At 43.1% G+C, this 27,318-nt stretch overlaps 3 protein-coding genes across 4 annotated transcripts in view; all 3 read left to right on the forward strand.

Annotated features, from left to right (window-relative positions):
- LOC117957318 (zinc finger protein 865-like) overlaps positions 1–7,159 on the forward strand; it is a 10,218-nt gene extending 3,059 nt beyond the window's left edge. The window contains exon 3 of the mRNA XM_034892976.1: positions 1,409–7,159. Coding sequence (XP_034748867.1) covers positions 1,861–5,940 — 4,080 coding nt within the window. The 5' untranslated portion in view covers positions 1,409–1,860 and the 3' untranslated portion in view covers positions 5,941–7,159. The remainder of the gene's footprint in view (positions 1–1,408) is intronic.
- shisa7b (shisa family member 7) overlaps positions 1–9,298 on the forward strand; it is a 51,310-nt gene extending 42,012 nt beyond the window's left edge. The window contains exon 11 of the transcript XR_004659473.1: positions 9,287–9,298. The gene's annotated coding sequence lies outside the window, so the exon portion shown is untranslated. The remainder of the gene's footprint in view (positions 1–9,286) is intronic.
- Positions 9,299–14,023: 4,725 nt separating this feature from the next.
- Positions 14,024–27,318, forward strand: part of dbpa (D site albumin promoter binding protein a) — a 32,078-nt gene continuing 18,783 nt past the window's right edge. The window contains exons 1-3 of one of the 2 annotated variants that reach the window (XM_034892980.1): positions 14,024–15,003; positions 24,066–24,352; positions 25,831–26,041. In XM_034892980.1, the coding sequence (XP_034748871.1) occupies positions 14,808–15,003; positions 24,066–24,352; positions 25,831–26,041 (694 nt within the window). In that variant the 5' untranslated portion in view covers positions 14,024–14,807. The remainder of the gene's footprint in view (positions 15,004–24,065; positions 24,353–25,830; positions 26,042–27,318) is intronic. The other variant, XM_034892981.1, reaches the window with a different exon arrangement.

The raw sequence follows: 27,318 nt of genomic DNA on the forward strand, positions 1-27,318 counted from the left end.
AGTTATACTTCACAAATGTTTGTCTGAACATAAGCATCTTTCTTCTCAAAAATCCACATCAGTATGTTTTGCCTTGTGGTTCAACAGCTTGTTAATAGTTCCCTCCCTCATGCTTTCTGAAGAACATTTCACACATTACAGTCAGCAAAGCTTTAAGTTACAGCAGGTTTCAAAAGGAAATAGCATTATTTCACAGTTTTGTTTATGTATTTATTTATTTTCCATTACTGCTGTATTTTGAAGATTCCATGCATACCGGATCAGCTTAAGTTATGAATCCGGAGCGTCCCTCTGCCAAGCTTCAGACTGTGAGCAGATGTGACGGCACACATGAGGATGTTTAGCTTCTCTGGTTACTGTCTGGGGAGAGTTGTTCATGCCGAGTGCACTGTGCTAACCTAGAGGAAGGTCAGAATTAAGATCTTAAAAATTGGTTTCTTTGATGCTAATGGTTTGGTCAGGGAGAAAAGGCGACAGGTTGTTGCCTACAGTGAAAGGAAGAGGCCTTATTTCTATCGTAAAGAAATTATCTTTGCAGACGGCAGTATTCAGACTAAGCAGATGTAGAGTCTAAATATTTTGTTTAAAAACAGCTGGTGTTCATCACTCAAAATTTCAAACGATCCAGATCATAAGTGTTTCTTTTGTAAACTGATTCTAAACCAGACAAAGACCTGTTGGCGGTCTATGCATTGCTTAGTTCCTGGCCTCAGTGTTATACAGGAGTCATGGGGCGCTCTCTGTGCCTACACAGTGTGAAGGCACAAATACAGTTCAAATAGTCAGCTTCACTTAGAAACCAATATCATAATTCAATGTTCAGATTTTTGCAGCAATATTTCCCTTTATTTAATGGGAACCAGTGGATGAAAGTTGCATTTGTATCTTCTTTCTGTGTTTATACATTTTTGATAAATGCTGTTTTAGTTTCTCTCTTCAACTTTGTGCCTGCCTAGTAATGCATCTTTTTAATTAAACACTAATGTGATTAAAACTGCTATATCACATTAAAACAGTGACAGACTGACATTGTGCAACCAGACTGTACTCTTTTGGATATTTTAAAGAACTGAGGAAAACCCGTCTCACAAAGGGGAGTTTAACGTTTCCAGTAGCTGTTTTTTCATTGTCTTTAGGCTGGCTGATATAAGAGAACCTGATAAAGAATTTTTCAGTATGCAGGAAAAACAACATCACTAAATACAAAAGTGAATATGTAGGTGCTTCTGTCAATAATATCGTCGGCTCAATAAATGAACTGGCCAACATTAGAGACGTTGAGACATTCAGCACCCGGGATTTAAGGCTCAGTTCGGCAAAAGCAATACAGTGTTGTTCATCTCTGTATAAAGTCACTGAACCACTAACTGACACTGCTGTGTCTTTCCTATTCCCTGTCATTCTTCAGGCTGTCTGAAGAACTCCAGGAGGGGACAGAAGGGCAGTGAAATGATGGTTCACCCTCCACTGAAATAACAGACACTCCACTTCATGGGACTACTGACCTGACTTTTAAAAGAATCCGCAGATGGTTATGGAACCCTGTAAAGAAACACTACAGACAGTTTTTATTTTTTTTAGTATGATTTAGTTTATTGCCTATTTATGACCTTTTAAAAAAAAAAAAAAATAAAGACTCTTGAATGAAGAGTACAAATATTTATACATTTATGTGAGGAAATCGAGCATCGGCTTTTGTTGGAATATAGCAGTTTGTTGGAAGTGTGGGGGTCAGGACTACCTCTGAAAATCCCACCTGGTCAGTTTGACGAGGGGTCACTGCTGTTTCCAGCAAATAAACCGACTTAGTGCACGTGGCAGTTGTGGCTACGTGACACTTTGCCACAGCTGTATTGGAAGATGTTCCAGTTCAGCAAGTACCCCATGGACATTTTGGAGATGCTGAGTGGACACCAGGCCCACCAGTTCAAAGGCCTCGGATTGGAACGACAACTGAGCCACCAGCAGCAGGTCCAGCTGCAGCATCAGCAGCAGCTCCAGCAGCAGCACCAGCCCTCCGCTGACGGTTCTGGGAGCCTCCTGTCTGGCCTCGGCCTCGGATCCCTCCAGAGTTCTAGGAGCAATGCCTTTGCAGACTCCTCGTCCTTATTCGCCAAAATGGGCGCCCCTCCCCCATCCATCTCCCATCAGAGCCAGTCGTCCTCTTCGTCCCACAGCTCCAGGAAGTCCAGTAAGATGAGCAGCAGTAGCAGCAGTGGGAGCGGGAGCTCGGGGTACCCCCAGTTCCTGCGGACGTTCCACCCGGCCGAGGCTGCGCTGGCTCAGGAACAGCTCCACTCCGGGATGGGCCGTTTTGACTTTGGCGGGAGCAGCGGTGGAGTTGTGACACCTGCACCCCCACCTCCACCGCTGCACCCAGGCCTCTCTGTCCCTCAGCCTTCCACTGGTCCCACTTCTTCCTCAGCCTCTCCCTCTACCTCTTCCTCCAACAACCCCTCTGGCAGCACTGCGGTCCCCTTAGTTAGCCAGTCTGATCCCCGCAGCCTCCACCAGCAGTTCAGCTGCATGCTTGCCGCCAACCAGTACTTCCTGTCCGGTGTCCCCACCAACAGCAGCCTGGAGCAGTTCCTCGTCCAGCAAGGCACTCACAACCACTTGGGCTTGGGTCTAGGCCAAGGGGTCAGTGAGGCAAACTCGGCCCTGGCCCCTCCCCCCGCCCTTCACTCCTCCCACAGCCACAGCCACACAGCTCCACCGCCTCAGCAGCAACAGCAGCAACTGACCCCTCATGCCTTATCTCATCCACACAGCCACACTCACCACCCGCACCCTCTCCACCCGGCTCCCCAGCCCGCCCCGCTGGGTGGCTTTGATTTCCAAGGCATTCCAGTCCTTTCCTCTAACCAGATAGCATCACTAATGCAGCAAGAGGCTGGCCTTCCCCTCCCCCTGCCCTTGCACCTGTCCCTCTCGAAAGACGATGCAAAGACAGGAGACAGCTCGTCTTCGTCAGCTTCGAGCGGAGGAAGCAGGAGGAAGAAAGCTATGGCGGGCTACTTGCCCCAGCGGAAAGCGGAGAGCAGTGGTCACAGCAGTCACAGCCATAGCAGTAGCAGTGTTGGTAACTGCCATAACAGCAACTCGAGTGGGCACAGTCAGAGCTCCTCATCAGGCCTCGTGGGAGGAGGATCTGGGGGTGTTAGGATAAGTGGCATTGCAAGCGAGCCATCGCATTCCTCTATCCTCTCATCGTCCTTGCAGCAACAGCAGTCATCCTCCACCATCTCCTCTTCGTCTGGCCCCCCTTCCTCTAACTCCACCTCTGTGCTTGTAGCCAACCGTAACCAACAGTTGTCGAAATCCCAAGACAGTAACCGTTCATCTGGCCAGCCCGAACCCGAACCCCTTTACCACTGTGGCGAATGTGGTAAAACCTTCACCCACCTTTCCAGTCTTCGAAGGCATCTCCGCAGCCATGGCTTGCCACCAGAAGGCCAAAGCAGGAAATCGGACGGCAATTCCCCCAGCCCAGAGAGGATATTCTGCTGTGGCGAGTGTGGTAAGAGATTTAAAAAGAGGGGTCACCTCATCCAACACAGTGTCACCCACTCAGAAAACCGCCCTTTTGCCTGCAACATCTGCCAAAAGTCCTTCAACCGCCGAGAGTCACTTACAAGACACGAGAAGATTCACGACGAGAAGCCTTTCCGCTGCCCGGCTTGCGGACGGTGCTTCCGTGAGAGCACTTCTCTTCTCAACCATGCTGCATCAGGTGCCTGTGGCAAACCGCCGCGGAATTCAAAAAACCGGGGCGGCGGCGGCAGCAGGAGTGGATCGTCCAACCCAAACGGGAGTAAAATGGAAACCAGTGGAGGCGGGGTAGAGAACCCAAACGGTGGGGCAGCAATGGCTACTGACAAGTATGCAACAGATTATTCCAGAAATCGCTACCAGAACCAGTCATCCTACAACAGCGGAGTCGATGACTACCGGCGATCCCAATCCTCATCTCTGTATTCCTCGGAGAGTACGTTAGCCGGTGACATGACCAATCAAACTCTGCGTAAGGCCCCTTTAGCCCCAACTCTTCATCCCCACCCACAAAGCCAGCAACCGCAGCAGCAGCAGCACCACCACCAACAGCCACAGCAGCCACACCTCCCCCTCTCCTCCCTACTGGATGATTCGGAGGATGAGGTCACCAGCAGTGCCATGTCGGCCATTGCTGCTGCAGCCGCCGCCTCTTGCGATATAAACTCAGAAGGCCGGGAAGGAGAGAGGAGGGACATCATTGGAGGCCTGCTGGGTGGGTTGGGGTTTGGTAACCTTGGCGGACCGTCATCCACATCCAGCCTCAACGGTTCAACCATGCCCTTGACCCACCCGAGTCACCCCCACACAAAGCCCAGGAGGCCAAGGAAGCCCAGAGAAAAGAGGGACCCCAGCACCATCGTCAGGAGACGAAGGAGCCCTGCACCTCCGGGGGACGGGTCAGAGAGGCCATACAGCTGTCAGATTTGTTGCAAGCGCTTCCGAAGGGCGGAGACCCTGCGGCGCCACAACCGCGTTCACACGGGGGAGAAGCCTCACCCCTGCGACGTCTGCGGAAAACTGTTCCGCGAGCCTTTCCACCTCACCAAGCATCTGACTGTGCACTCTGGTCAAAAGAACTACAAATGCAATCTGTGCGGGAAAATGTTTGCTTATGCACAGAGCCTAGTGAGACACGGGAAGTTGCACAGAAAAGGTGAGATTGACAGCCAGGGGAGGAGGATTAAAGGTGCTGCTGCTGCCGCTGCCGCCGCCGCCGCCGCCGCCACCATCAGTCAGGGCGCCTCCTCAGGGAACTCGGACTACTTCTCATCCTGCTCCCAAGGAGACAAGTCTCCAACATCTGGCACCCCCTCTCAGAGGCTTTACACCTGTACAGTGTGCTGGAAATCATTCCGCCACTATTTCCACCTGACAGCTCATCAACAGACTGTCCACGGTGGTGGGGTAGGGCTGGAGAAGTCCTTTCGTTGTGAAGTATGCGGTAAAGCCTTTGCCTACTCCAACAGCTTAGTGCGCCACAAGCTGTCGCAGCACGGCATCGACCGTAGTGGCCAGCGTGTCAACCAGTCCCAACCCTCCGGGTACCCGCCTCTCTTCTATGACTCTGGATCAGGGTCAAACTACGCAGCATCGTCTCACATGCAGCAAGGGGCCTCCGGCTCGCAGCAACACCCTTTTCACTACCGCTCAAAAAACTTCCAAAAGCAGCATGGACAAACAAAAAAGCAAAGGAAAAAAAAAAGAGTGCTGATCCACAGCATCATGAGAGATGGAAAGCTGGTGGGTGTCCCTCTGAGCAAAGACACCCGCAGGAAGCTCTTAGTTCTGAGGAAAAGGAGGGGCCGACTGCAGGCGCAGCTCAAGAAGAAAAAGCTCCTGGCCCAGCTGAGGATGAAGGGCGGCATGACGAGAGCAAAGTCGTGGTACGGAGGGGCGGTCAAAGTCACCGGACTCACATCAATGGACTTCCCCATCAAGCGCTTCCCCTGTCCCATCTGCCCCAGCACCACCTACGCCAAGCAGGGTTCTCTGCTGGTCCACCACGCCACCAGGCACCCACCGAGAAGCTCAGGGCGCCACACCCGTCTGCGGTGCCAGGTGTGTGGCAAGCGCACCAGCTCCCTACACAAAGCCTTGAAACACAGGGGCCAGCATCTTAAACAAGCTGCTTTCCAATGCCGCAAATGCCGACACCGTTTCTGGAACTCCCAGCTTCTGGCCCGCCACTCGTTCTGCTGTCGGGGGGTGATGGCCGGTGGGAACTGGGAACTGATGAAGCCTAAATCTCCGCTGTCGGAGGCCGGCCATTCACCGATCGAGCTAACGGTCCCAGTTGTGGAGCTAACGTCCCCAGTTGCCGAGCTAGCGGTCCCGGTTGTGATCCAGCCCGAGAGATCTACAGTTCTGACTGAGTTCAGTCCGTGAAAACACAAAAAAAGATTTCTAGACTAGATTGTTTTGATGTTTTATTTTTTTTAAATAATCCAAGAAGCAAGCGCTAGCGAGTTTTTAACAGAACATGATGGGAGACTGTAGAGGGTTTGGTGTGACTAGCATAATATCCTCACACCTCCTCCGGGATCTATCTGTGTACAATCCTAACTGACTGCAGAGGTGGGTGATCAATTAGAGTGGACTGCAAAAGCCCCAAAATCAGAACCACCCTCCTCATCAGCCTCCCCTGAGGTTGAGGAACTCTGGACCATGTGACAATTTTAGTAGCACCCGCTTGAAGAAGAAGAAAAAAAAACATCAATCCAGTTTTCTTTTCATCATCAGTTTTTATTTTATTTTGAAATTTCCCATTAGCAGTCTTTGCGCATAATACGGATTGTAGAAGTGAGGTACCTTTTAGTACCAGTTTATTTTTTCAAATAGTTTTCACATTATTCACAGTTAAACCGTATAGTCCGTGTCTCTTGCTCTGTATGTGTTCATTTGTTTACCCCAGTGGAGAATCGCTCCCTTTTTTTACTGAGACGACATCTGCCCTCAAGATAAATTAATCTTTTTAGGAAGAAAAAATAAATCTTAAAGAACCTCATTATATAAACATAAAGGGTCTTTACTGGTTGCGAAAGGCAGTTGATGTGCTTAAGGAACTGAAAAAATGAGTTAGAAGTGTTGGTGACCTTGTTTTTAATGTACACTACTTTTGTCAGTTTTTTTAAAGAGGCGTGGATGGCGAGAAAACACGACTCAAACTGTTAATGTGTTCAGGATTTGAAAAGGACAACAGAAATAACCGGAGTGTACTGTACAATTCGTATTATATTTTATTATATATTGATTCTTTGCCGTTTTTTACTCCAAGTATTTCTTTTATTCTCGTTGGTATTGTATGGGTGGGAGGGAGCGAGTCGGGGACTATCTTTGTAAAACGGCGGGATGAGTATATATGTATCGATGTGATATTCTTTTTCCCTCCCTGTACCCCTTCTGCCAATCCCTCATTGCCACAGTTATGCCCAATTTTTTGTAACAAAAGCGTGTACACCTAGTTCATTACTTAGGTCCTGTCCAGACGTGTTTTTTCTTTTTTCTGTAAAACTAAAACATGTAATATTATTACTAAATTACTATCCTTTTCTTTGCCTAAAAGTGAGTTGTTGAAAACCCTCAAATAAAAAAAACTGAAATGGTACTGTTGGTTTAAGTCTGTTAAAAGCTGCAGGCTCCTCCATGGTAAGAAATGATTTTAAAGGGTGAAAAAGTCCTTAATTTTTTTTTTCTGAAAAGAGAAGCTCAATTTAAAGCTGTGCCAAGTAAATATTTATCTTTTATTTATTTCTAAAAGAAAAGGAATTATTACAATTGGATGCCATCTTATTGACAACTTCAAAATAATCTCATTTTAGGACGATCAAATGTCATGGGTCTTTCCAGGATTGGAAAATATAAATTTGTCCAAAAACAACAGAACTTTTTTTTCTTTTTTTTTTTGAGTTTTACGGACCACAAAACCAATTTTTAACATGTCTGTAGCAAATCACTCAAGCTGCCCCAAATTCAATTAATGCTCTTTATACCTTCTAAGGCAGGGATTTTCAACAGGGGGTCTGGGACCCGTAGGGGGTCCTCAGTCAATGCAGGTGGACCTACAAAATATTTGTTAGTTTTCAAAAATGTAAGTGTTAACGTACATCCAACATAAATCACACTGATGATACTTACTGGCTGTCCGCACAGTTAATTAATCCACGGGGCCATATTTATTTTTTAACATTAAAATATGATTTATATAGTCAAGCCAACAATTGGGCTATTTTAATAGCTTATATACAGTATGTGTGTGTATATATATACTGTATGTTTAAAGGTTGTATGCTGCCCTACATTTTGAAGGCCCAGTTTAATATGCAACTTCATTTTATGCAATATATGTAGTGAATGTAAATATTTTATATAGCGAATTTCTAATCTTAACGACTACTCAACGCTTTTACATCGCTACATTCACCATTCACACACATTCATACACTGTGGCCGGGGCTGCCGTACAAGGTGCCACCTGCTCATCAGATAAACACTCACACACATTCACACAACTCGGGGTTCAGTGTCTTGCCCACGAAAGGGTTGGGAACACTGTAAAAGTACAAGTACTCATTGTGCAGTATAAATGTTTTTGGAATTATAATACTGCTGCATTATTCTGAACTGACAACAATTTATTTCCAGGATATTCAGTATGTGTGCGCTGCGGTCCAACTCCATTCACTTTGGGAAAAAACAACAAACTCCGAGCAGGCATGAGTGGACGTTTTGGGAGTGAAAGGCGGGATTTGCTGCGGACGAAGTACACACGGCGATACACTGGTAGGAGTAAATTAGGTGCAACCATGTATCCAGATACTTGAAATAGCTCACGGTGCGGAAGTATGTGAACGGTTAACTTCCCGTTAAATGTAATAATGTAGCATTTAACTGCTGTTAGATGTTTAACCCTCGTGTTGTCTTGCTATCAACCATGAAGGAAAAAAAACGTTTTTTCCACATTATTATTGCTTTTACCCACATTTTTGTCACTTTTTCAATGTTGTGGGTGCTATTGTTAATGTTTTTGGTGTTTTTTCCAAAGTTTTTTGATATTTTAAATTTTGTCATATTTTCAGCGCTTATTTCGACGGTCCATTTTTTGTGACAAATTTCTTCTTCTTTTTTGTATGATAACGGGTCATTTGACCCAAGGACAGCATGAGGGTCAAGGTTATGCTACTTGTAGTCTATAGCTACCACGTTGCGGGAGCGCCGCCCAAGACAGTCGTGATTGGTTTAAAGAAACGCCAATCAACAGAGCACAGACTGCCATGTGGACCAGCCAGACCCTCCTCCGCGGCGCTCTGGAGGAAGGTAGAGCGAGGCTGTGCTGATTGTAACTCCATGTTTGGCAGTTTAACCTTTGTGTTGTCCTCCCGGGTCAGAAGATTAACACTTCAACACTACATACGTTACATTTTTCCTAACACCACCTTACCACCACTATAGTTTTACACTACTTTTTGGAACTCATGGTCAATAAACCTAATTTATATAGAATTTTACCTAATATTTGAGTTAATAAAGCAGAAATTCTGAATTATTTTGACTAATAGTTGAGATCAGAGCAACGTATGTTGAGTATGATGAGTTTAGTCCGGGTTCTGATTTGAAACGATTTCAATTTTTACCCAAAATTCAATGATAGTAATCAATTGTATTTGCAAAGATCGTAGGGAATCCAATCCATTTTTTTTTTGGTAATTTGGTTAAAAAGAAACACATATTTCAGATATAGACATTTTTTAAAAGGGGTGAAATTTGACCCGAGGACCACAGGAGGGTTAATCGACAGCAACTCATCATCCTACTCTCTGAGATCATCATCATGTTTCTGGCGTCGCTGTCCTACGAGAACCACAGATCTCTGAGAAGTCAACTTTACGTGGCGATGTCTTTTCCAGTGGATCCGAGATGCTTTTTAACGACTTTATTAAACTTAAGAAGTCTGGGAATCTTCTCAACACATTAACATCCTTCAGCTTATCAGAAAAGATCAAAATCACTGGACAGGAGGTCATTAAGGCTTTCAAACAAATGTAGAGGAAAGAAAAGAACAAAATATACCTCCAAGATGCAGTATAGTAGAATTAAAGTTGCGTAAAATGGAAATACATGTTGCTGAAATTTGTACTTAAGTAAATGTACTTAGTTACATTCTTAGATACATTGTAGCTGCAGACCAAAGGGACTGAAGTGCTTTGTGAGTGCGTCTCGCAGATAAAACCAGAACGGGCTTTGCATAAAACAAACAAGACAATTAATATTCAAACACAGTCGAAATTAAAGTGCAGGCAGGTCGATTAAAGCCTGTTTAAGCCTTGTGTTGTCCTCCCGGGTGAAAACTGAAAACACTTTGTTTTTTAATGTTTCTTTCAAAGTTTCTTTAATATTTTTTGTTTTTGTTTTATTCAACGTTTTCTAGGCTTTCCGCCCAGCAACCACCTGTGTAACACCCCTTAAACCAACTTATTAACACAAGTTCCACAATTATTTTTTTCAAAATTGATGATCAATAACCTCATTTATATGATTTTATACCTATTTTTTTAGTTATAAAGCAGTAATTATGAAATATTTTGACAATTAAGTTCAAATCCGAGGAAGAGATTTTTTCAGAGTTCAGTAAGGAAATGTTTTTTAAACCATTTACAGTGTTTATTTTTCTCTCCAAATGCTGTAATAATATAAAATAACATCCAAAACTCCAAGATATTGTGAAGAATGTTGCATTGAACCAACCGTGTTGTTATTTTGTTTAATTTTTTTTGCCAATTGAGTTAAAAGAAACAGATAATTTTTGAGTAGAAACTTTGAAAAACAGGTGAAGTTTGACCCCGAGGACAACAGGAGGGTTAAAACGAGTAGATCTCTTTTCTTTGGTGGCAACAATCAGCCACTAGATGGAGCCCTTTAAACACTTTACAGGGTGTCTGCAGGAAAGGAAGGGGGGGGGGTGGGATAATGAATTAAAGATGGCTGATCTGGTCACACAGTAGTGGAATCAAGCAGGACTTCCTCTGTTTTACTGATGCACGCCAGTGTGTGTGTGTGTGTCTGTGTGTGTGTGTGTGTGTGTGTGTGGGGGGGGCACATTCCTGTCTGGTATATCTGACAGCAGCCTGTCACCAGATAGGACTTGCAGCCTTTTCAAGGTCCTTCTAGGAACTGTTGTTGTTCCAACGGTGCAGCTGCTGCGTCTGATTCAGGAATCAGTCGAACTGGCGTCAGCAGCAAGAAAAAACAAGAAAAAACACGAGGCTGCACGTTTATGTTGGATTTAAGCCTTTCTTTCCTTTCCTTTCATAGGCTGTTCATATTAGACTCTTATTGGAGTTCCACAGTCACCATTTTAGCTTTTACCTGGATCTGAAGACAGTGATGTGTATTATTTACTTATTTATTTAACAAGGAAAGTGCACTTTAGGATATTTACTGCATCCTTTATTTGATTTACCCACAAGGGTTTTAGTTCATCTTTATGTCATTGGTTTTTAATTTAAAAACCATTAAAGGATATTCTAAGCTGCAGTTTTTGGACACACATTACAGCGTATTTACTCCTAAAAAGGACTATACTGTACTATAAGGGTGGCACTATACTATAAGGGTGGCAGTAGCTCAGTCCATAGGGAGTTGGGTTGGGAACCGGAGGGTCACTGGTTCAAGTCCCCGTATGGACCCCAAAAAAAAAGTTGGGAGCGTGGATTGGTGGCTGGAGAGATGCCAGTTCACCTCCTGGGCACTGCCAGGTGCCCTTGAGCAAGGCACCGTACCCCCCCGACCGCTCAGGGCGCTGGTTCAGCTGGCAGCCCACTCACTCTGACATCTCTCCATGTATAGTGCATGTATAGATCCTGAGGGTGTGTGTATTTCAGGCCTGTGTTTGAGTACTAACAAAAAGTGTGTACACAGAGTGTAGTGCAGTAATTTCCCCATTGGGGACTAATAAACAAATTATCTTACTATCTTATCTTATATACAATTAAAAGGTTATTAAAATTCGACATACCGCATGCATGCTGGCAATGATTAAAAGTCAACATCGGGACACTAAAGCGACATGCAACATAAACATACACAGCATCCTTAACAATAAAAAGATGCATGTATATTTTATAAGATAAGAGAGGAAAAACGTTGTTTATCTGGTCCCCGGTGCAAAAAAAACAACAAAGAATAAACAAATGAACATGAGGTGCAAACAACAAGATACAAAAACAGGTTCAGAACAAGATCCAGGACCAGGTGCAGACATCTGACAAACATGTAGTGCAACAACACTTCTATGTAACTTAATATTTTACTATATTAACATGTTAATAAAACATGCAACACAAGGGCATGCAGAACGAGCATTGCATGCATGACAACATAACAACATAGGCGGCATAATAAAAGCAAGGCAGGGCACCGAAACATGTCTTAACATGTCAAAGAACAGTCTGAGATCAACACACAGTCTGACATGTTAGTAGCCTATCACGTTTTGAAAATGTTGCCTTTATTTTTAGTAGTGTCATGTCATGTTGCCGTTTTACGGCTCTTGATTTATTTATTTATTTTACTTTTGTTTGCGTTGTTAAATTATTAAAATAAATAAATAAAGGTGATTTCTTTTTAACTAATCCACACAATCAGCCCACTGCCTTTGTGTTCCCTCCTCCCCCCTCAACACGGACTGTCACGCGGCAGTAGCATGGGGAAGCCTATGGGCGGAGACTGTGACCTATTTTTAACCAATAGGAGGCCAGGAGAGGCAGCGAGTGACCTAGATTCAGCCAATCGGGACGCAGCAGGGTCGCCGGTAGGCAACAGCCGGCACGTGCCGGGGCCATGTGTTTCTTCAGAGCGCGAGAGGCAGATAGGGACATTTAACAGGGAGAAAAACAGGCCAACCGTGGCTTGGCCACCATTTTTATAGTATTAAAAACAACTGAACCACATTCAATGTGATTATTTACAGATTTCATAGTATATAGTTGCAGTGTGAGTAAAAACAACCACAAAAAAAACCTTTATAAATATCGTTTTTCAGCTTTCACTCCCAAAACACACCATGGAGGTCGTATCTCTACCGACGCAGCCTGTGTTATTATCACTACGAAGCATAATGGCAGCGGTATAACGTGACTGTGTAACTCGCCCACACGCGACACCTGATGCACGTGTTCACTTTGTTTGAGTTGCTTATTCTGACTCTTCAAATCCTGTCACGTTGTGGGTTAAAATATGCAAATTTTCCCACATTTCTCAGATAAGACAGATAAGACAGAAGCAACGTCCTGGCGGGACCGGAGGGCTGTTTATAAGTGAGCGGTCACCGCTGTTGTTTTAGTCTCCCCGGTTAGATGACAGCGTGAGAGAAGAAGAGAGGGGCCGGAAGGAGCTCGGCTCAGGGGGCGGGACCTCCCAGCTGCTGTCTGCCATTGGCTCAAACTGCTGGGAGGTGGTGTGTTTTATGCAAATGTACGTCGCGTTCAGGTACAACCGGAGAAACTCCAATACACGTTGTACACCGCTGTAGGCCTTAATGCTCTGAGTAAGAAAGTAATGAAGGAAACAAAAATGTCTTTCTCTGTTTATAGAGTGGCAACTAAATGTTTTGACCAAGTTAGGGATAATATTTATTAATATATAATATTATCTATAATATAATGTATGCTATTGTGTTAGCAGTGTTTATAGAGTGTCAACTAATTGTTTTGACTAAGTTAGGGAGAATATTTATTAATATATAATATTATATATAATATAATGTATGCTATTGTGTTAGTAGTGTTTATAGAGTGTCAACTAATTGTTTTGACTAAGTTAGGAAGAATATTTATTAATATATAATATTATGTATAATATAATGTATGCTATTGTGTTAACAGTGTTTATAGAGTGTCAACTAATTGTTTTGACTAAGTTAGGGAGAATATTTATTAATACATAATATTATATATTGTAAGCTTTTGTATTAACAGTGTTTATAGAGTGTCAACTAATTGTTTTGACCAAGTTAGGGAAGAAATTGTGTTTATTTTTGTGTGTTTACTTTTGGATTTCTGGTTTGAAACTCCGGTCTAATTAATTAATCTGTTAATTAAAGTAGCCTACCGTGTGAATATAAGATGCCAAAATCAAAATACTCCAAAATTTGTTTTCCATCTTTGTTAAATTTGACTCGAAATGGTATTGTCACACATGGAAAGCTCAACTTTTCAATTTTTCCCATGCGTCCGTGAACGCAGAAGGAGTTACCAAGGGGGCCATTGAGGGGAAGGGGCGTGGCCTGTGTATGTAAATGATCCACGCCCCCCGGGCGCCTTTCCCCCGTGAGCGGTGACGTCACACGAGCAGCCCGTGTTGGTTCCAGCTGACTGGCAGGGAGAGAGAGAATCAGAAAGAACGACGAAAATAGAGAGAAGTGTGTGTGTGTGTGTGTGTGCGCGCGTGTGTGAATGTGTGTGTGTGTGTGAGAGAGAGTGAGAGAGAAAGGGAGGGAGAGAGAGGGGGAGAGAGGGAGGAAAATAAGAGCCATCAGTCTCATCTATCTCACTCTCATACTACTGGATATTATTATTTTTTTGAGGGGGGGATCTCTTTATTTCCTTCATCTTATATTTTTTCCACTCATATTAAATCACAAGTTGTTGTTTTTTTCTTCTATCCTGGAGACAGTTCGCATCGACTGCTGTTTCTAATCCTCTTTCTCTTCGTCCTGCATGGGACTACACAGCCATCCGCGGTTCAGTCTGCTTTCAGCCTATTTAAATCTGCTTTTCGCCCCTTGGACTAACGAGTCTCCGATCGATCCAGCGACTGGACCCGAGCCGGAGTTGTGGGACCGTTTTTTATCTCCGCGAGACTCAAACGGGGCTTCTTCCCCCGCCGCGAGCTCCAGGATCCAGGCTGTCTTTCTATGTGCGTTTCATTAGAGCAGATCTTAGTTAGTTTGAAGAGGTGACAGCGACTCGTGAAGGCTCAGCCAGTCCGAGAGGATGCATTAGAAGCATGGTGCCATTTTGAAGACAAGTCCCCCCTTCTTTCTTTTCTTTTTGGTTTTTTTTTCTACACATTTTCTTCATGGGACGGCCACACAAGCGGGACGTCAGGTGGAGATTTTGAAACGTCACCTGCCCGCGCACCTTTTGACGGCGCGCCTGTCAATTAGTGCCACTAATTGGATTATTTTGATCATCTTGAACTTCCAGTCTGCAGGTTTCTCCACCTCCTCGCCTCCCGCCTCTTCCTCCCCTGAAGTTATGTCAAGGCCTCTCACTCAGCTCTTACCTCCGGATCTTCCTGCTGGGGCCACCAGCCCCCAGTTTGGGGCCAGCAACCCGGCTGGAAGTGCCCCCCAAGGTGGACATCTGACCTCCATGACCAACCTGAAGACCCTGCTTCAGCTGCCAATCAAGGCCGACCAGCGAGGCCCCAAGGACTGCTGCGAGATGAAAGGTGTGTGTGTGTGTGTGTGTGTGTGTGTGTGTGCGCGTGTGCGCGTGCGTGTGTGTGTGTGTGTGTGTGCGTGTGCGTGCGCGCGCGTGTGTGGAGAGGAGAGAGAGGGATCCTATAGGTGACAAATGTCTTAAAGGGACAGTACGGAAAACAGCTCCAACGAGTAATTGCAGGGACATCATATTTTTTATTTGCCTGTTCCTGTTTGAGTGCTACATTATGGTGAATTGTATTGTAGGAGATTCATAATAATCCATGTTAGTTGTAATAATATGAATTAAGGCAGAAACCTAACTATACATTCAATTCAGAGACATTTAAAGCCGCTGCAGAAATATCATAGGATGAGCTAAATCTAATCGATTAATTAATTAATTAGTCAATGGTCTGGCATTGCCAGACCTATGTCCACAACGCTGTGGAGTTTAAGGTCTGGCTCCACCACAGGAGAAAAACAATGCTCCGGGTTGTTTGCATTACCTTAAAGTGCTTATATTTTGCTCATTTTTAGGTTCAGAATTGTATTTAGAGGTTGTACCAGAATAGGTTTACATGGTTTATTTTTTTTCTTCCAAAAACACCCCGTTTGTAGTCCTGCACATTGCTACAGCTCCTCTTTTCACCCTGTGTGTTGAGCTCTCTGTTTTAGCTACAGAGTGACGCGTCTCACTTCTGTTGTATCTTTGTTCAGTAGCTAGGGAAGGACTACTAGCCAGTCAGGAGCAGAGGATAAGGGGGGGCACGCCAGCAGCTAGGCGAGCATTATAACATGTGTTACAAAGGAAGTAAAGGCTGGACTACAATGGAGCTGTTTGGGGCAGTTGGTACACAATGTTTTCTATTGGGGATGGTTTGTACCTTTGGGGGGGGGGGGGGGGACTTGGGGCTTTTTGACTTTGTAAACCTATAACATGCACAACAAATATATGTATGTGTATATATATATATATATATATATATATATATATATATGCCCAAAAGCATGATATGAGCATTTGCACCCCCGCTAAAGAAAACGCACATCCAATAATAAGTTTACACCAGTTCTCACAATACAGTACCGTGAGCTACTTAACTCACGTGTCAAAAACGGACAAAAAAATTGACACTTTCGTCCCTTTTTCAGTATTTTCTTTAGTTTTCAGTAACGCCACCTCACTACCACTAGTTCTACAGCACAGTTTGGAATGCATGGTCAATAACCCTCATTTATATAGAATTACACCTAATATTTGAGTTAAAAAAGCAGAAATTATGAATTATTTGGACTAATAGTTAAAATCAGAGGAACGTACAGATGAGTTTAGTCAGGAATGAAAGTGATCAATTGAATTTGCAAAGAGCCTTGTATGGGATCCAATCAATTTTTTTGTGGTAATTTTGTCAAAAAGAAACAGATATTTCAGATATGGACATTTTTTAAATGTCAAATTTGACCCAAGGACAACAGGAGGGTCAAAGTAGCACCACAGCAAATCCCGCCAATCAGTCCCAAAACGTCCCAGTCAGAGAAGAAATACAGTAAACATATTCTTTGTAAATCTTTTGCAATTATTTCCAGAAAAAACAAGCAGTACTGCCTCGTTGCACTATCCAAATTTCCATCAAAATATCAACATTGTCATCAGAATTTGCCATTTTTAGCGCGTTGCATGCTAGCTCGGAGTTTGACAAAGGCAACACAAACAGAGCGGAAGGTGCATGGGATGATAATGTACTTCAGGTTATCCAGAATACTCGATTACAGAACATTTTTCAAGTAAAACGGCCAGAAAGTCTTCTCAAATGCAATTATTTTGGCAAATCTGATATAATTAATCTGAATACATTAAGTTTTACGACTGTTGGTTGGATGAAACAAGCAATTTGAGTTTATAATCTGCATTTTTCATTATTATTTTGACATTTTAATCAAGAAGACAAATGGCATATGCATCGATAATCAAAATAACCATTAGTTGCGGAAACAAACAATTATAAGTGTTCATTAGAGAGCCTTTACTCAATGTAAGTCTTTGCAGAAATACCACAGGGATATTACAGTGATTAGTCATTGCTGCGTGTGTGTGTTTGTGTGTTTGTGAATGTGTGTGTGATTGTAAAAGACAGGCTTTGCTGATCCAACACACTCACACACTCTGTTTTCACCGCAGCCTCCTTCCTTCTGGCCTACTGGGTTTTTATATTAAACGCTTCCTTTTTGCATTTGGTGGTGAAATGAAATGATCATGAGGAGAAGGAGTAGGAGGAAAAAGAGGGTTTGAATAAAGAAGCACCATCTGGAGTGGATGCCATCAAAATCAAAAAAAGCCAAAACAGTGGTGGCGGTGGTGGCGGCATTGTAATTCTCTGCTCTGTTTAAATAAAGGTTATTGAGTGGGATTGAATGGTTTCCCATCCACCAGCTGCCATGGCAAATATTAACCAGGCTGCCTCTCCTTGCTCTCTCTTGCTGTGTGGATATTCATAACTCCCAGTCAGCTGCTGACACACACACACACACACACACACACACACTGGTTTTGTTGGGCTTGTGAGGACACACACATTTATTCCCTTCTGGATTGCTCTGTAGTCACTGTGAGGATGTTTTTGTGTTCTTTTTGATTTATTAATAGGCTTATAGAGGAGAACATATTATCGGAGTATATTTTTGGATTATTTAGGCCTAAAATTGTCGGATTGTGCACTTGTCCATAAAGACTTGACAAGCCTAGGCTTTTTCTGATCCCTTTTTAAATGTGTGTGTGTATATGTCATTATTTTTCCTCCTTTTTGTCAGTCTTTTATTCATTCTATTTTGTTAAATCGTTCGAACTACAGATAATGATTGAGATAATGATGTTGTAAAATGTCCTTGTCCTCCAGAAGGGAGTGTCAAGACTCAGCCCTCACAAGTATTGTTAGAACAACACACACACACACGCACACACACACACACACACACACATACTCTCACACACACACACACACAGAGGGAGAAACAAAAAAGGACTGTCCAAACGCTCCCTGCTGGTTTGCGGCCCCTAGTGGATCCTTGGTGTAACTGCAGCTCATTTTTGGTTCCTTTGCATGATGAAGAGGAGGAGGAGGAGGAGGAGATGATGGTGAGAGCAGCTGACAGCCTCTCTATGGAGTCAGAAAGCAGCTCCCGCTAAAGCCTCATTGTCAGCTCCCATAGAGTGCACACTATCCTAATGATAGGCGATGCATTCAGGGGCGTGTTAAAAAGGAGAGGATGTTGTCGTCGTGTGATGTTTTGGGGCTTTCACGATGCCTTTTGCCTTCGTGATGTTCCGCTCCTTCGCTCTCCTGGATAGCTTTGTTTTCCGCCTTCACAAACACCCACTCTATCCATCACATCTCTTGCTCTCTTTCTGTCGTTCTCTCACATGTCTTTGAGTTTTTCCCCCTCTCTTACTCGCCTTCTTCATCAGATCTCTACCTCAGTCCCTCTGCTGATTTACATTTTTCTCAGGCTTTGTCTCCTCCTCCTCCTCATCTTTTACAGGATATATCTCGGTCTCCATCTAATTCCCCTCCTGCTCCTCTTTTCATTCTATCTTCCTGCTTCTCTTTCCTCTTTTTATTAATTCCTCCTGCTGCTCTTAAAAGGATTTCCTCATTTCTCTTCAAGTCGCTTTTGTATCATCATTTTGCTCTCCTTTCCTTTCTATGGAGCCAGCAGGTGTGTTTTTAATTTGGGGGTAAGATTTACTCTTGGGGACTTTCAACTGTGTCACGTGTGCACACACATTAGAGAATATCTACTCTTAAATCACGTTACTTGTGCTCTTAAGTCACTGTCACATCACTGTAGCAGGAGGAACCTAAGTTACAGGTTGTTGTAGCTTCATCGGCAGCTGTGTTTAGTCTTGCAGTACGCACAATCACTGAATTATTCCTTCCTGTTATTGCATTCTCCTTGTTGCCTCAACAATGCTTTATACAGTTTGGATGCAGTGTTGCTGACTTAGCAACGATAGCTGCGGAGCACAAAAAGAAGCTAAATTCATCAGGACATCAGGAGTAGTTGCTTTGGTTTAATGCAGTCTGGTTTGGCCGGAGCGACGTGGAGAGGCTAAGCTTCAGATTGAGTTCTGCCTGTGGATTGGTGTCTTTCCCTTAAATGATATATTTTGACATGTCAAAAATATTGTTTTGCAACAACAGTTAGTAAAATATTGATCTTATAGTATGAATTACTCAGCCCTGTAATTATCTTTACATTTTTATGTTACTTTAAATGCACATAAATGCACTAAATGCACTTTTTATGTGCATTTTTGAATTTGCTCCCAAAACATGTAGAAAGAAACGCCGACAATTTCCGAAAAAACCTGCATCCTCTTCTTCTGCAGGGGTCTAATGGCCCCTGATTGAGAATAAGCCCCACCAGCTGATTATCTTGATGACCCAGTTCCTAATATACCCATAACAGTAGTGGACAGAAACAGACAATATTTAATATTTTCTGTTGAGTAATATGAACCCCAAAACATTTAAATGGAAACTCAGCCCGTACACCTCTTTCAGGTCTATCTGTTATTTCTGTATGTTGCCTTACAACAACTATGTACAACATTTTCAAAGGGATGACATGTTTTTAAATCGATTTAATACTTTGGATTGTTCCTTTATGCTTATGTTTTTGGTTTGTCTGTTTTGAGGATTATGGAAAAACTACTGTACACAGCATGAGCCAAAAACCCATTCAATTTGGAGCGGATCCGAATCCAAAAACAAATAATTCTTCACCTTCACTACCACTGCGGGGGCAATTGTACTGAATTCGTGTGGTGTCGAATAATCGGAAAAATGTGTTCCCGATCGTATTTAATGTCTCACGTGATCCGTTTTCTTTGCTCTTTGTTGTCTCACAAATACTGGAAACAGCTAACGGGCTGTTTAAATATTGTTGTCATGTAACTTAGAATTCCTTATGGCGGCCACATAAACTATGCACTACATTTACTTTGCAAAATTTTTGGTTTTAAGCAGTTTTGAACCAAAAATGGTCAAAATATGACGGTAAAGGGCTAGATGTCAGTCCAGAGAACCTCAAATAGGGCGTTTACCACTGCATGGTATCTACTTTACTCGCCTTTTGGGGTTTTCCATGATGTAAAAAAGTACTTTTTGTAGTACTACCTCAGTCGAGGATCCAAGCGAAATGAGGTGATACCAAAAGTTGACGTGAAAACCTGCAGACTGCTGATTGATTGGAGAGAATCGTCACTAATTACTTAGAACAATTAGTGAACAAACCCGCGTGTTTGAATAGTTTCTTTTTTGTTGCTTCCAGCTTCTTTTGAAACAGATTTTTCTGGTGTTGGCAACATGCCAAGACTCAAAAACAACACCTTCAGCGTTCTGTGTGTGTGTGTGTGGCGTTAGGTCACGGCAGCTCCCTGCTATGACGCCAGCCACGGCTTGCCTCACGCACGAGACGGCACTAACCTGCGATGGAGAAAGGAGGACGGGGCACCGCGGCCGAAGCGAGTCGAGCAGGTACCATTAGTGGAAAAACGCTTATAGTGACGCTAATAGACCCAACCTAGAGTGTCAAAAAGTGGCGCCAAGATCCCCGACCAAGCAAAAAGACTTTTAGCATCAGTCAATAAAAAAGGGCTTAGGCGCCTGACAAGGCGTTGCTTTTTGATGCAATGCTCATGAGAATGTGTGTTGTCAGTGTTGCCAAAGGTCTGCTTTTTGCTGCTGTTGAGACTGAAACACAATTGGGACAGAAGTGTATTCAAATGTCTCCGGTCTAGGGGCTCTCAAACGCCAGAGCAGGTGGAATGCATGGTGTAAATGTAGCGAAAGACATTAGTTTTTAAACCAAAACGTACCAATATAAATGTAGCCTGTAGCTTTTCAACACATAAATAAACGGAAGACGAAAGAACAACATTCTAGCTCGGGCAATGGGACCATCCAAGGAGCATGTGAAGGCACCATTGGCCTTGGTGCAGGTCTGCAGTCTCCGAGTAACATTGTACTTACCACTCTTTTCTGTGTCTCTCTTTTTTCAGTATAGAGACCTTTTGAGTTTGGTATTAAACAGACTGTCTATGAAGATAAACTGGCAGCCAGATGAGGAAGATAATGATGATAGCAGAGAGATTATGTTGGCCTTGAATCTCTTCTCTATTTCTCCCTCCCTCCATCCCTTCTCTGCTGTTCTCACGTTGTAATCTCCAGTGTTTTTATGTTCTTTAATCCCTTTTAAATTTAAATTTCCGGCCTTCCCTCTGTCTTTCTTTCTCGCTTGTTCGCTCTTTCTCATCACTCTCTCTTGCTCTGTCCTCCCCAGACTGGTTAAATATGCTCTTTTATTACTCTTTTATTGGGTTTTGTTATTCAATGTGCCATTTATTTAATTTTGGAGGCATCATTGTTGCAATGCATATTATCAAAGGATCAGGGTTCAAAACACTTTGACAATTCATTCCATGTGTTGCGATTAGGTTTGGTTCTTGGCTCACTTGCAGGATTTCTTTATTTATTGACTCTGGTGATGCTTTATTGATGTCTATATCTATCTTTCCATCAGACCCCCTCCCTCTGCGGGAGGTCAGAGTGCAGGGTCAGTCAAGTCAAAGTTATTTATAGATGCCTTTTAATGATTGCAACTAAGTGCCTCACATAATGGAAGGACACAAAAATAAAACCGTCAGCTGGTGTTCATCTAACAACAATGCAGCCCCTGGAGCAGATTGTTGTTTGTCTTTTAAAACTGTTTTCTGACACAGATGCACACGATTGTGATGCAGCTTCTTGTAGATAAATGCAAGATCTGGATCACCTCTGAAACAAAGTGTTTCAAAAGCTATATGTCCATTAAATATCAGCTTGCAATGAGTTTTTTTTTTCTTCTTTTTTTTCAAATAACAAATGACCAGAACAAGGGTGAGGTCCAAGAAAGGGGCCAGAGTGTGTTGAACCCAAATGTCCATTTTGTGCCTTGCTCAAAGGCTCTCAGAGGGTCTTTTGTAGCATAGAAATCTAGACGCACCCTAGCGGCAGCAAATATGATTTGCAGCTAGCGTCAGTCAAGCAACTAGTTGGCTTGCGAGCTGGAAAAACCAAACTCTGGTCAGACCAATCACATCGTGTATAGAGCTGGTGGGCGGGCTTAACAAAAGGATGCTAGAGCGACGGTTCCGCGTGAATTCCCTGCTAAATGGAAACAAAGAAGATGGCTGCTGATAGCAAACAGCGGCCTTTGGAATCTTCATTGCTGGCGACTCTGGAAGACTTGGAGTTAAGCACTGAAGTAAGATGTGTTTTGGAGTTCTGCAGACCGGATATGACATAAGTTTAATATATCGTTGCTCTGGTTGGTCGTAGCGCTATCCTATTGCGTGCAGAGTGAGTTTGAAAGACAACCGTTTATCCCGCCCCTCGGAATGAATCCCGCCAATGATGAGCTCCCAGATCCGTGAGGGTAGGTCTTTTGGTGATCATGAGACATTTTACGCAAAATCCATGTAGCTTTTGCTCAGCTGTAGTTAAACATGTGGCAGGATAAGAATTTAATACAATAACATAGCAGTAGCACAAGACGAGAAGTGTCAAAAGTCAGCAAACTGACTTAGTAATGACAGTGACACGGCAAAATCTATAGACCAGGCCAAGTGAGGCTGCATTAGCAAACCCCCTGAGTGTATCAAATTCAGCACGTTAGCGTTAAATAGAACATAGCTTACATAGAAAACAGTAGACATGGGTGTGTGCATCCCACGCCGCCTGTGTTTGTGTGTGTTACCCTCAGTGGATCAAACCTGTGATCATCTGGCTACCAGACTCTTTCTTCCAGCACTAGTAGAAAGTGTGTAATTGAATATTTCGAATTCATCATTTTGTGTCAAAAATGTTATCATTTTTTTTTTTTTTTTTTTTTTTGTAAATGGGGATTGAAATCAGCGAGTGCAGATTTGATTCGCGCATGCGTCACAAAATGGACCTGCTTAACGAAGTCGGTTCACTGCTAGCTTAGCTACAAATTAGCAATCAAACGCAACAAGGTTGTTAGTTGAATGACGTTTTGAGCTAACGTTAGCTATCAAACAGTCATAGCTAGCTAAAACGATTTTGAATGATTCCCATCTTATTGTTTGTAATGGGAAAGGTTTAAAATTTCACAAAATTCAACATGACACGTTGCGCGGTAAACCGTTTGAATCTGGGCATGCGCAACTCAAATCTGCACTCGACTTACATGGGGTAGTGACACTACTCACACGTGGATTTGCCTTGCACGGCAACTGGATTATCGCGATATCACAAGATCACGCGAGAATCCAACACAATGCGTCAATGCATATCACACAAAACTCCATTTTGTCAGGCTTCTGAATGTATTGTAATGTATGTCAGGCTATGTTATGCGTTTGTGTCCAGACAGCCGCAAACCAAACCAGTCAGCCTCCCTGACTGTTTGTTCAAAACAATGGTGGACATAATAGGCAGACGGTTCATCTAATGACCTGCCAGACATTTTTTGAAAATGCCTGCACATTTTCAAACAGTTTCCAATTATAGCTTCTCAGATGGTTCTGTGTTAACAAACCATCTGGCGTGTCAGGTTACACATGGATAGCTTCCTTGCTTTAGTTTATCATATATAGTAATAGTCAAACGAGCCATTTTTAAAGATAGAATTGTGCTCTTGTAATGGAACGACACTATTTCCAAAGTGGACACAGTGTGTTGGGAACATAAGACTGCATTAGTTTAAAAGTGTTTTATGCAGAGTCAATAAATCATGGCAACATTAAGCTGAAGGCAGTTTGATTACAGTAAACAAAGAGATTATCCACCTTAGCGCAGCTTCAGTCTCATGCTGTTTTACAGCAAAATACTGAATATTTTCCCTCCCCAATAGTCAAACTCATTCTTTCTAGCTGCATAGTTTCTGATGTGATCATCTCTCATCTTTCCTTTCACCCTTTAAAGCAATCAAAGAGATGATGAAGAGGTTTAATCACTGTCTTTGGATAGGAGTGTTGTTTTTTTCTTTCACCAACATGACATTAAGTACTTCTCCTTTTCTCCAGACAAAGACAAGCCTGTGGACTCCGATGAAGACTCACAGCCACAGACTGTCAGTAGCGCAGGCCCCGGAGGGCCGGCCGGGGTCGGAGGGGCGCATGGGCCCGGCGTGTTGCGGCCCAACTCAGCGTTCCTGGGTCCACTGCTGTGGGAGAGGACCCTGCCGTGTGACGGGGGCTTGTTCCAGCTGCAGTACATGGACCTGGAGGAGTTTCTGACCGAAAATGGTATGGGGATGCACGGTAACGGGCCCAGCTCCACCAGCGCCCAGATCCCCTCCCAGGTAAGACTGATGAGAGACCAAAACTGAAGCTGTAAAAACTACACTTCAACCTCAGCAAGCTGCAAGGAAAATAATTTATTTTCAGTGGACACTGTGTAGCAGTGTGCCCCTTTTTTAAATTTAACAGTCATTCCCATTAGGTTGGTTAACAAGAAGAAGTTAAAAGCACAATAATAATATCCTTGCTTCATTTTTTTTCTCAGAATCTTCAGTGCAGTTCAGTGAGCTAACTAGCTTCTGTTTCAGCCAGCTAGCATGCTACTGACATTGTTTAATTTAGCGCCAAAACGTATTGAACTCACTTAGGCTAAGTTCCCTCCGTGGACAAAGTTATGGTGAAGGCCAGCCACCGTACAGAAATCAAAAGCATCATATCTAGTGTCAAAAAAAGGCTCCTAGCTGCTAAAAAACATTTAAGAGTAGCTTGCTAGCTTTTTGCTAGCTAGCATGCCTTTGTCCTAGCAGGTTAGCTAGCTATCTCTCTTGTAAGTTAATTAGTTTAGGGTGTTAGTAGCCGAGTCTTACGTGGCAGTTACATTTTAAAAATTGCAATATTAACACCAATAATCTGATTCAGCTAATTTACAAACGGCATAAATATATGACACTGACACAATAAAATGGTCCATTTATGAAGTGCTGAAGGCAAGACATACGGGCTATAGTGTGGTTCCTCGAGTGAAAATCCCATTTATTTTCTCTATAAGGATTTTGATCATTAGCCATAGTGTCTAAACCATTCCAGGTAGACTTCCCACGAGCTACAAGATTGTGAAATGATGGTTCGATCTTGTAGAAGTCCATATGAAATCCAGATTGTTTTACAAAAAATGTTTAATCACAATGTCGTGGAGAATACTACCCACAGTCCTACGCAGAACAGACCTCACTGATTGGTGGAGATATTACCGGTAAACCTGCAAGCGGCTATAGCGAGCTTTTACAGCTGAACTCTATGATTGTTTATGTACAGTCTTGCACCTTTGCCTTTTTTGCTGTTTTTGAAGTGTTTTTTTGCGCTGGATCAAACGTTTTATGGTCACTATACCAGGCTTAGATCTTATAAGCATTTAATGAAACAATAGAGCAATTGAATGGGAAAACCACTTCTAAAACTGGAGCCATTCAAAAAGTGGGCGGTTACTTTCAAGCTCTGTAATAAAAAGTTAAAGAAATAAAATAACCAAACAGGACATGATGTTTTCCCAATCTCTCACTCACTATAATTTGCTAGTTAGTTTGCTAGCCACCTTTAAGCGCCATATTTCTTCTTAAAGTGGAATAGCTTTGGGGATTGTGTGTAAACGAGTTGATGACATACTGTCTGTGTTTTAAAACAAAGATCCATTTTAATTTGAATCTACTGCAACTGGATGAGACCAGATTTCATGCTGTTGTCTTTGCCTGCATCGTGACATACTTCAGACTGATGATCATCTCATAACTTGCGAAGAAAGTTGTTTATTTTGCATGTCCTGTCATCCCAGAGCTCCCAGTCGGCGGTGCCCAACCAGAGCTCCCAGTGCCCCCCCAGCTCTCCTCCGCCCTGCTCCTCCTCTTCCTCCTCCTCCATGTCTTCTTCGTCCTCCTCTTCCTCGCTGCTGGGACTGGAGACCGTCCAGCCACAACCACCGCCGCCGCCACCGCCACTTCAGCAGCAGCCGCAAGGCATTATGGGAGGACCTGAGTGTCTACATGGTGAGTAAATTAGTTCACTTTGGGGGGGGGGGGGGTGCTGTCGTGCGGTTTTGTTCCAATTTGACCCATTAAGATGGAGATTTTGAGGAATTCTTGACAATTTAATACCTTAACAGTTAATTGTTCACTTTATGAGTCACTCTAAAGACTTTTAAACAGAAGGATGTGATAAAATATTCACATTTGGTAGAATGAAAACAACTTTCTGGTCAGAAATTAGAAAGCTTTTCTCATTGTATCCTGAGAGGTCGACAGCAAGATTAACATTGACGTCTTCACGTGAGAAGGCAACATTTCTGCACCAGCTCATTCTTCCAGACATACAGTTTTTGAAGTTGCACATGCAAAGGCTTTAATGTGATCTGGCACTAATGAGGACACAGACTCATGACACATTACATTAACTAACCCAACTAACCCAACTAACTCCTTCACCAATAACCAGAGAAGGCTTTTGTTTAATTATATACTGTGTGATAAAGGGCTGACACGTTTTTCTCCAGCTCCACTCCAGTTTTCCCCATTATATATTCATTATTTATTGTCTCCACTCTCTGCTGCATTTGATGTGAAACCAAACTGCAGGAACATCAGAAGAGCTTCTCTCTTGTCTTTTTTTTTTTTTTTTTCATTTCAGACAACTTCCAATTCTGGCTAATTGTAACCCCAAAGCCATTCTCTATAATGCTGACGGTCTTGTCTTTTAATCCTGAGAGCCATTGAATGGATCACAGATCATTTCGTGATGATTTATTGACGACATATTGCATGTTTTTGTAAATGTTGTATTGGTTCTATAGACATTTAAAGGATGAGATGAGTGATGGAGTGTGTACAAGACTGTTTTCACACTGGTTTATCAGATTTTAGAGAAGCAGAACTCTGATGCTACTTTAATGCACGTATATCATATGTATACCAGGGCTGGGTTAAAACAATCGATTCTCCAATTAAAATTGTGCCGCTGGGCCAAGGAGCAAACCGCCACATACGGGCGCGCTCCACCAAATAAGCTGCCCGGGTGCCTTAAATGCTTCTATTTTTTTTTTTTACGTGCAATCTTTATTCCTTATTCATCACATACATGAAGTACAATGTAGTGAAATTCTATAACTGCATTTAATTAGCTATACATACAGCATCGGGGCACTGTCTTGCTCAGGGACTCTTTGATGGGAGGAGACTGGGATTGATCCGCCGGTGGGGGGGCGACCACTCTACCTCTGAGCCACAGGCCATTGTTAATGTCTGAATTTTTAATGTAGACATGGTGCATT

The sequence above is a fragment of the Etheostoma cragini genome, chromosome 14 (assembly GCF_013103735.1).
Source record: "Etheostoma cragini isolate CJK2018 chromosome 14, CSU_Ecrag_1.0, whole genome shotgun sequence".
NCBI lineage: Eukaryota > Metazoa > Chordata > Actinopteri > Perciformes > Percidae > Etheostoma > Etheostoma cragini.